The sequence below is a fragment of the Agelaius phoeniceus genome, assembly GCF_051311805.1.
Source record: "Agelaius phoeniceus isolate bAgePho1 chromosome W unlocalized genomic scaffold, bAgePho1.hap1 SUPER_W_unloc_2, whole genome shotgun sequence".
NCBI classification, from domain to species: domain Eukaryota; kingdom Metazoa; phylum Chordata; class Aves; order Passeriformes; family Icteridae; genus Agelaius; species Agelaius phoeniceus.
The window spans coordinates 4180973-4190138 of NW_027509867.1; the positions used below are offsets into that span (position 1 = coordinate 4180973).

General features: G+C 54.6%; 1 protein-coding gene across 1 annotated transcript; it reads right to left on the reverse strand.

The window, feature by feature from the left end:
* Positions 1 to 2057: 2057 nt before the first annotated feature.
* Positions 2058 to 2990, reverse strand: LOC143692741 (olfactory receptor 14J1-like). The gene has a single exon (XM_077172983.1). It carries the CDS (start codon positions 2988 to 2990, stop codon positions 2058 to 2060), a length of 933 nt encoding a protein of 310 aa, XP_077029098.1.
* Between the last annotated feature and the right edge of the window lie 6176 nt (positions 2991 to 9166).

Consider the following 9166-nt stretch of genomic DNA (forward strand, 5'->3'; position numbering starts at 1 on the left):
GCCACAACAACCCCGCAGCACTACAGGCTGGGGACAGAGTGGCTGGAGAGCAGCCAGGCAGAAAGGGACCTGCAGGGACTGATGGACAGCAGGCTGGACATGAGGCAGCAGTGTGCCCAGGTGGCCGAGAAGGCCAATGGCTCCTGGCCTGGATCAGGAATGGTGTGGCCAGCAGGAGCAGGGCAGGGATTCTTCCCCTGTGCTGGGCACTGCTTGGGCAGCACCTCGAGTGCTGTTTGCAGTTCTGAGCCCCCCAATTCAGGAAGGACTTGGAAGGGCTGGAGCGTGTCCAGAGAAGGGCAACAAGGCTGGGGAGGGGTCTGGAACACAAGTCCTGTGAGGAGTGGCTGAGGGAGCTGGGGTTGTTTATCCTGGAGAAGAGGAGGCTCAGGGGAGACAAGGCAGTGTCAGGGCACAGGCTGGACTTGATGATCTCCAAGGTCTGTTCCAACCTTGCTGATTCTGGATTCTCTGAAACCACCCTTGGAGCAGTTGCAGGATGACCCCTCGGCCTCTTCTTCAGCAGCTCCAGCAGCCCAGGTCCCTCAGCTTCTCCTGGCAGCCCCAAAGCCCATCCTGTCAGTCCTGCAGAGCCTCTGCAGCTCCTCCTCATTGCCCAGAACAGGGAGCCCCAGAGCCAGACACAGCAGCCCAGATGTGCCCCCCTGGCCTGGGGTGCCTCTGGCAAGGGAGCAGCAGCAGGCACTGTAGGAGCCTGCAGACAATTCCTGCAGCACTTGTAGAATGATCCTGCTGCCCAAGGGACGTTCCCATGGGGCCAAGTCAGGAACTGCAATGGGAAGTGGGACCAGAGAGGAAAGGGCAAACAGGGATGGCTGTTTGCAGGGCAGGGAACAGGGCTGGGCAAGAGGAAGAAATCTGGATTAGGAAAGAGGAAAGGAAGCAAAGGAGAAGTAAAGGAAATGCTGAGGGCAGTTTGGGGGTGGCTGCCAGGCAGCCCTGGCTCTGAGCAACAGCGTCTGCAGTGGCACAGGAAACTCCCAGCTGATGGGAACAAACTTTCTGGCTGAGTGCAGAGGCCAGGACAAAGCTGAGTGGTTTCCCTGGTGTCCCCCAGGCCTTGCTGGCCCCAGGGGCTGCTGGCATTTGTGCTCCCTCAGGTTCATGTCCCCACAGCAACAGCATGGGGGTGCTGGCCCTGCTGTGTGCAATGCAAACAGGGGCTGCTGAGGCAGTGCTGCCGTGTCTGTGCCTGCAAGGATGGGGCACCTGTGTGAGCTGGGGGAGAGGCCAGGGCTGCAGAGGGGGGATGTTGTTGGCAGCTGCATGAGGACGCTCTGGGACGCTGCCCTGGGCTGTGCAGCGCACTGGGCATGGATCAGCCCCTGCTCTGCTGCTCCTTCCCGTCTGGCCCAGGGCCCTTGCAGAGCCCCAGCCATGCTGTTTGCCCCCAGCCTGCCCACGGCCAGCCTGGGGCTGCTGACGGGGGTTTCTGTGCTGAGCATTGGCCTGGCCGTGTTCTTGAGAGAGCCTGGGCAAGGAGTCTGCAGCCCCCAGGGCCTGGCCTGAGGCGTCAGCGCTGCCCCAGCAGTGCCCATGGCCTGGCCCTGCTGCAGCCCCAGCACTGCCAGCCCCAGGGCTGTGCCCGGCCCCGAGAGCACTCAGGCCCTGCAGCAACACCAGGGCCACCAGGGCAGCGGGGCAGGGCCACGGCAGCAGCACTGGCAACACCAAGTGCTGCTGCTGCTGCTGCTGGGCACAGCTGCTGGGCCAGCACTGATCTGCCCCAGCTCTGCACACAGACATTGCTGCTGCAGCTCCAGAGAAGGCAACACAAGGGCATCTCTGCAGAAAACTCTGCTGGGAAAGATCCTTTAGCTCATTTAAAGCCACCAAGAGCACAACCCCTTATTGACACAGTCTATGGTCACAGGGAAGGTGGAGTGAAACAAAAGGAGAAATGGCACAAAGATTGACATTTCTTTGTTGACAATATGAGAAACTAAAACAAAGGAAAAGAACCTCCAAAATTAAATGAACAAGAAGGATCTAAGATTACTTTCATTACAAGTGATTTGCAGAAGCTGGCTAACAGTTTAATGTTTCTGAAAGCATCCAGACATCAGTCTCCACACTGCAGCCTTGAGCTCCTGGTTCCTCAGGCTGTAGATGAGGGGGTTCAGGGCTGGGGGCACCACCGAGTACAGAACTGACAGGGCCAGATCCAGGGATGGGGAGGACATGGAGGGAGGCTTCACGTAGGAAAACATTGCAGTGCTGAGGAACAGTGTGACCACAGCCAGGTGAGGGAGGCAGGTGGAAAAGGCTTTGTGCCGTCCCTGCTCAGAGGGGATCCTCAGCACAGCCCTGAAGATCTGCACATAGGAGAAAACAATGAACACAAAACAACCAAGTACCAAACAGACACTAACAGCAATGAGCCCCACTTCCCTGAGGTGGGATTTGGAGCAGGAGAGCTTAAGGATCTGTGGGATTTCACAGAAGAACTGGCCCAGGCCATTGCCATGGCACAGGGGCAGGGAAAATGTATTGGCTGTGTGAAGCAGTGAATAAAGAAAGGCACTGGCCCAGGCAGCTGCTGCCATGTGGGCACAAGCTCTGCTGCCCAGGAGGGTCCCGTAGTGCAGGGGTTTGCAGATGGACACGTAGCGGTCATAGCACATCACGGTCAGGAGGAAATACTCTGCTGTAGCACAGAAAACAAAGAAAAAGAGCTGAGCAGCACATCCAGTGTAGGAGATGTTGCTGGTGTCCCAGAGGGAATTGTGCATGGCTTTGGGGACAGTGGTGCAGATGGAGCCCAGGTCAGCGAGGGCCAGGTTGAGCAGGAAGAAGAACATGGGCGTGTGCAGGTGGTGGCCGCAGGCTACGGCGCTGATGATGAGGCCGTTGCCCAGGAGGGCAGCCAGGGAGATGCCCAGCAAGAGGCAGAAGTGCAGGAGCTGCAGCTGCCGCGTGTCTGCCAATGCCAGCAGCAGGAAGTGCCTGATGGAGCTGCTGTTCGACATTTGTGGTGCCTTGGCAAAACGATCTGTAAACAAATAATCATGGAATAGTTGGGTTTGGAGAGGACTTGAGATATCCCAGCACAGGCTGGGGACACTTTCCCCCACTGCCTGCCCAGGGCTCTGCTGCCTGGAGCTGTCCCTGCCAGCAGCTGCTTCCCTGTGCCCAGGGCTGGGCCCTGCCAGTGCTGCCAGAGCCCAGCCCAGCCCTGGGGGCTCAGCTCTGCCCTGCAGAGCCCTCCCAGCTCAGGCACTGCCCAGGGGCAGCTCTGGCTCTGCAGGCTCTGATGGCAACGTCAGAGCAACCCTGAGGAGGCTGGAAAAGCAACACTGATGTTGCCTCTAAGGGGTCCTGTGGTGATTGCTGTTGCTGCCTGGTTTTTACAGATGTCAGAGAAAATTTCTTTATTTTTTTTCTCCCTGAACTGAGAGATGAAAATATACATGAAGATTCTCATCCAGCAACCCACAACAGTAGATTTTGAAAGCAGGAATTTCCTTTTATGCAGCCCCTCCCTTGCTATGCTCCCTGTATAATCTACTTGGAAATGTTCTGCAGTTAAATGCCATGCTGGGAGCAGTCCTGAACAATGCAGCATCCTCCCCACACAAGGAGAACACTTCCAAGCCTCACCAGCTGTCTCCTCCCAGCCAGATCTTGTCCCCCAGTGCTGGGAGCAGCTGCCAGGGCTGGCTGAGAGCTGTCCCTGGCAGGCAGCAGAGTCCCTGCCCCAGCACAGCGCCCTGGGCTGCAGGACCCTGCTCTGCAGGACAGCCCTGGGCACCCCTGGCTGCTCTGCACAAGAGACAAGCAGAGAATGTACTCACAGGCTCTGCAGGCATTGAGATGTTCCAGCTGCAGGAGATGGCTCCAGGAGCTGCAGCTGCATTGTCCTGCAGCCAGAGGTTCCTGTGCCAAGGGCTGGCAGTGATTGTGCCCCAGGCACTTCTCAGCCCCTTCCCAGCCCTGACTGATTGAAGCTCTCTGTGCCTCTGGGCTGTGCCCGGGCTGGCTATAGGCAGTGCCCCAGCCCTGCTGGGCTGGCACAAGAGCTGCTCATCCAGAGAAATGTGCTTTTGAAGCTCTTCTTGGTGACCAGGAGCTGCCTCTGTGCCAGGAGCCCAGCCCAGCTCAGCAGCACAGACACAGCACAAGGACTTTAATCAGCCTCTGGGGCTTTGTGCTCAGGCTCTGAACATCAGTCCCTGAGAGGCAGCTGAAGAAACCTCTCCAGAACTCCAAGGCAGAATCCAACTCCAAACTTTCTTGGACTTTTAATGGGTCCCAGTGAGGGACACGACTGAGCAAGTGTCCCCAGGCCCCAGGCAGAGCAGAGAACTGCAGGCAGTGATGACAGGTGGGGACAAAGAGAAGCCAAGTCTTGGTGCCCCGGGCCACAGCAGGGTCTGTGCCAGCAAGGGCTGGGAGGAGACACCTTGTGCTGAGGCCCTGGGGCCTCCTGGCCCAGCCCCAGCCAGGCTGGGCACTGTCAGCCCCTTGTGCTGCCCTCAGCATCCCCCCCTAGCCCACATCCCAGTGGCCTCAAGGATCTGCTGCAAGGAGTCCCTGGGGAGCCTTGCTCAGCAATGGCCCTGGGGGCTCCTTCATGCTCCCTGCAGGGACTGCAGGTTTTTCAAAGGACTTTGGCTTTGGCTTTTGCCTTGGAGTCTCTGAGAGGTTTGTGCCATCATGGACTCCAATTATCTGCTGTAATTAGTCCCTGGGGATTCTCTGCCTGTTGCAGCATTGATTGGGACTCATTAATACTTCAGGGTACTTAAGTTTTTTAAGCTACTTCCCCTTTCCCTTTTGATACAGACTCTATGAGAAAGATTGTGCATTTACAGGCTCCAATTATCTGCTGTAATTAGTCCCTGGAGAGGCTTTGTCAGTAACAACACTCAGTGGGGCTCATTAATACTTCAGGGTACTCCAGTTATTTTAAGGTACTTGGTGTTTCCCTTTTGATGCAGACTCTGTGAGAGGTTTGTGCAATCATGGCCCCAATTATCTGCTTTAATGAGTCCCTTGAGAGCTTTGTACTGACACTCAGAGGTGCTCAGTAAGGCTTTGAGCTTCTCAAATTTTTAAGGTAGTTTGGAATTTCCTTTCCATACTGAGACTCTGAGAGGTTTTTGGTCAATCTTGGCCTCCAATTGTCACCTCCAAGGAGTCCATGAGGAGCCTGTGTTGGGGATGGACCACAGTGGGACCCATTCATGCTTTGAGACACTTTGGGGTTTTCTTCTGACTTTGACTCCTGGAAAGGTTTGTGCAATCTCTTCTCAGGCCCTGAGGTTCAAGGGCTCAGCTCCAAATGCACCACAGGGCTCATCAGGATGCAGCAAGTCCTGACAAACCATGGCTCTGCCTTGATTTCCCTCTGCTCTAATGCAGTTTATCAGGAATGTATCTGGAGTAATTTTTGGTTTGCTAATTTGAGATTTCTCAGCCAATGCATCTATTAGTGCAGTGGGATCAGTGTTGGCTAATTACCATTGCACTCCCTGGAATATATTTACTCATTTCCTGCTGTGAGATAGGATTAGGAGAAAGGCAAAGTAGTCTCAAAATTTTAAAAGAGTATATGGAAAAGTTTATTACCAGTAAATAGAAGAAAGAGTAATAAGGATCTGAACACTTCTCCTCTCCCTACAGCCTTTTCTTTCTTACTGACAATGCAAGGAGACAAAACCTGAAAGTTTCAGTCAGTTTACACCATCTAGAACAGTCTTTCTTCAGTTCACTTAGGGAGAGGAGTCTCTCTTTCATGCTATGGAGACTTCTCCATAAGAAAACAGTTCTCTCGTGGCTCTCAATTCCCACAAATAGCAGCTGCCCAGGAAATCTGCAATTGTGAAGTCCCTTCCATTTTTCATAGCTTTTCCCACAGCTGTTTTTATGGGCCATGTCAACTAATGGGGTATGAGTTTAAAGATGAGCTGTTCAAGAGCAAAGATTCTCTTCATCTATTTCTGAAATCATCTTCATCTCTGAGAACAGAGATCTTCTTCTTCACTCCCTGAGGGCACAGGATCTCACCGATCTTCTCTCTTTCTCTGTTTGAACTTCTCATAGGATCACAGCTACTTCAACATTTGCCGACTTTAGCATGGAGGTTTTTGCTGAACAAGTCATCTCCCCATATTTTCAAATAGTTATAGGAGAAAAGAGAGTCTGATATATTAATTCCATCCTTCTCCATAGCTTTACAAGAGGATTTCAGCCCCAAGATCAAGGCATCTCCTCATCCCTCCCATCTGGGTCTCAGCTTCCTATTCAGTGACCTCGGAGTCTTCATGTTGCTCCTCTGTGTGCCTGCACTTTGTCCTTTTCTCTCACTGGAGGGAGGATGGAAGCACTGAAAGAGTTCATATCTCACCCGGGGCCTGCAGATGGTTCCGTGCCCCCGGCCGGGCTCGGTGCTTGCGGCCGGAGCTGTTTTACGATGGAGGTTTCTGCAGCGGCTGCGCTGGGGCTGTGTCAGGATGGGCCGCGCTGGGGCAGGGCCAGGATCTCAGCAGCCAGGCCAGAGCACAGCAGCAGCACGGCCGGGGGCCGATGGCTTCTCCTGCCCCTGCCCGGGGCTTGCGGCTGAAGCCCAAGGGTGGCAGAATCTTGGCCGAGCCGGCCCGGCCCGGGGCTGCTCCTGGGGCCCAGTGGATCCTGGCTGGGCCCGGGCTGGCGGCGGGGCAGGGCTCAGCAGGGCCCAGATGTTCCCAACTGCAGCCATGGCCCGGCCCGGCCTCGGCCCCGCGGCCTCCCCTGCCCTGCCCGGCAGCCGATGGGGCCTGGCGGGGTCCCTGGGAAGGGGCCCGGCCCCACGGCAGGAGCCGCCCGGCCCGGCCTGGCTGAGACGGGGCCGGGTCAGCCTTGTTACCTCTGTGCCAGCCAGAAGGGAAAGAGACCCTCCCAGGCTTTCCCATCTTTAACATGTGTCTTCACAGAGGTGTGTACAGTTTCCTTAGTGGTTTAACAGATTGTCAGCTCTCAAAGTTAATTACTGATTGGTTTTTTAGTCAGACATGGAGGAAACTGCTAGCAGCTTCTCTTAGAACATCACTTCCATGATGCCAAACCCTCAAAAAAGCACAGAGCCAAGAGCTCCTTTGTCCATATGTAGTAGTCATGTGCCCAAGTCCTCAAAAACTCTTCTTGGGAGATCTCTGAGCCCTTTCCAAGGTTTTTTTCAACTGAAAGCATTCAACTCAGAGTCTAAGAAAATCACCAGAAGACATGGCCAGCCTGACCTGTCTGTCCTTGCTACTTTTGTCTGGGAGCAATCTTTGGATATATGGAATTTGAGAGGCCAAATTCTAATTTTGGCCATGGACCATGGACATGAAGGTTGGTTCTTTTCCATAGGAAGGAAGGAACAGAGCCCCAGTGTTTGCCAGGCAGAAGAGAGTGACCACCAGAGGACAAGGCCAGCCAGAAGTGGCAGGTTTTTTTTCTGAGAGAAACCCTTGCATATAGGAAAATTTTTAGAGAGAATACCAATTTTGGCAATGGACATTTACAAAGAGGGAGGGTTCTTTTCTATAGCAAGGAAAGCACGGAGCCCCAGTGTTCCAGGAGCTGATGAGAGGCAGCCCTTGACATCCCCACATCACCCAGAGCTGTCAGGTAGCCCTGGGAAGCCAAGCCAGCCAGGCCTGTTCCATGTACCCTCAGTTCCATGGGGCCCCACAGTGTCCCAATGGTCCCTTCCTTCCCTGAGGCCCTGAGGTGCCATAACGCCCCCTTGGTGACACCAGGCCCTGAAGGGTCCCCATGGTCTCCATGGTTCCATCCGGCCCCACAGAGCCATAATGGTCTCTGGGTTCCATGAAGCCCCACTGGGTCAACATGGCCCCTTGGTTCCATGGGCTCCAGTGGTGCCACAATGATCCCCTTGGTTCCATGGGGTCTCCACAGTGTCCCAGTGATCTCCATGGGAAGGGAAGGACCCAGCCCCAGTGTTGCAGGGGCAGCCACCAGAGGCCAAGGCCAGCCAGGCTTGATGGTACTGGCAGATTGTGCCTGGGAGCAACCCTTGGATATACAGAATTTTGGAGGTGGAATCCAATTTAAGACATGGACACCTGGAGCATAAGGATGGTTGTTTTCCATTGGAAAGAAACCATGGAACACTGATTCAACAGCGACATTTGGGGATCTATGGGGAGCATTGGGGATCGTTTCTGGACCTTGTGACCCAACAGGAGCTCCTCTAATAAATGTTGCCTGAAGCTCCCACTGTGCCCATCACAGGAACCCATGTGAGTGTCTGGGACATCCCAGCTCTCTGGCAGCCTGGGGACTCCTGGGATGTCACCATGGAATGGCTGTGACTGCCTCTGACCACAGGGCTCTTTACCATCCTAGAAACCCCTCGGAGGTCTCCATGGAGCCCCTGTCTCTGCCTGTGACATTCCAGCTCTGGAACAGCCTGGAGATTCTTGGAATGTCCCCATGGAACCCTTCTGAGGGCCTGTGACAAATCTGATCCTTAGCAGGCAACCATCACCAGCCCCCTGTTGCTATGCTCAGTCCCTTGGCAGCTCCATGGAGACCCCATGCCAGGGGTGGTTGCCATGGCCACCAGGGCTGGCAGCAGCTGGGATGCTCGGTTTCCACGGGCCGGGCTTCAGGAATGGGATTCCCCAATTTCCTGCTCCTGCTAAAACCGCGCTGCCCTCACTGCCCTCCCGCCTCCCGTGGAAAGCACAAAAGGCAAAGATCCCGGGCTGGGAAAAGAACAATTTATTGGGAACTGCAATGAGATAAAGAACAAAAAGGAACAAAAACAATATTGATAACAGAAGGGATAAGTAAAACTATTTACAGAGAAAACTACAACATCAACAACTAGTTCTTCCTGGCAATGTATTTCCTCCTGTCTGGAAAGGACACCCTTCTCCTCAGGGAGAGAGAGAGAGAGAGTCCCTTTCCTGCCCCTGGCAATGACCTGAAGTGGGAGTGAATGCAATGACAGGGCCATGGCCAGACCCTCATGTTCTCCAATCCCACATCATGTCATTGGCAGGGGCAGGAAAAGGGACAGGTGTCTTCCCAGCATGGATCACAGGGAACATGGATCACCAGGGCTCTTCCCAACGTGGGGTCTCCAATGGGGGATAAAGCTGGAGCAGTGCATTAAACTCTTCCTGCAGCTGAGGCATGTGCAGGGCTTCTT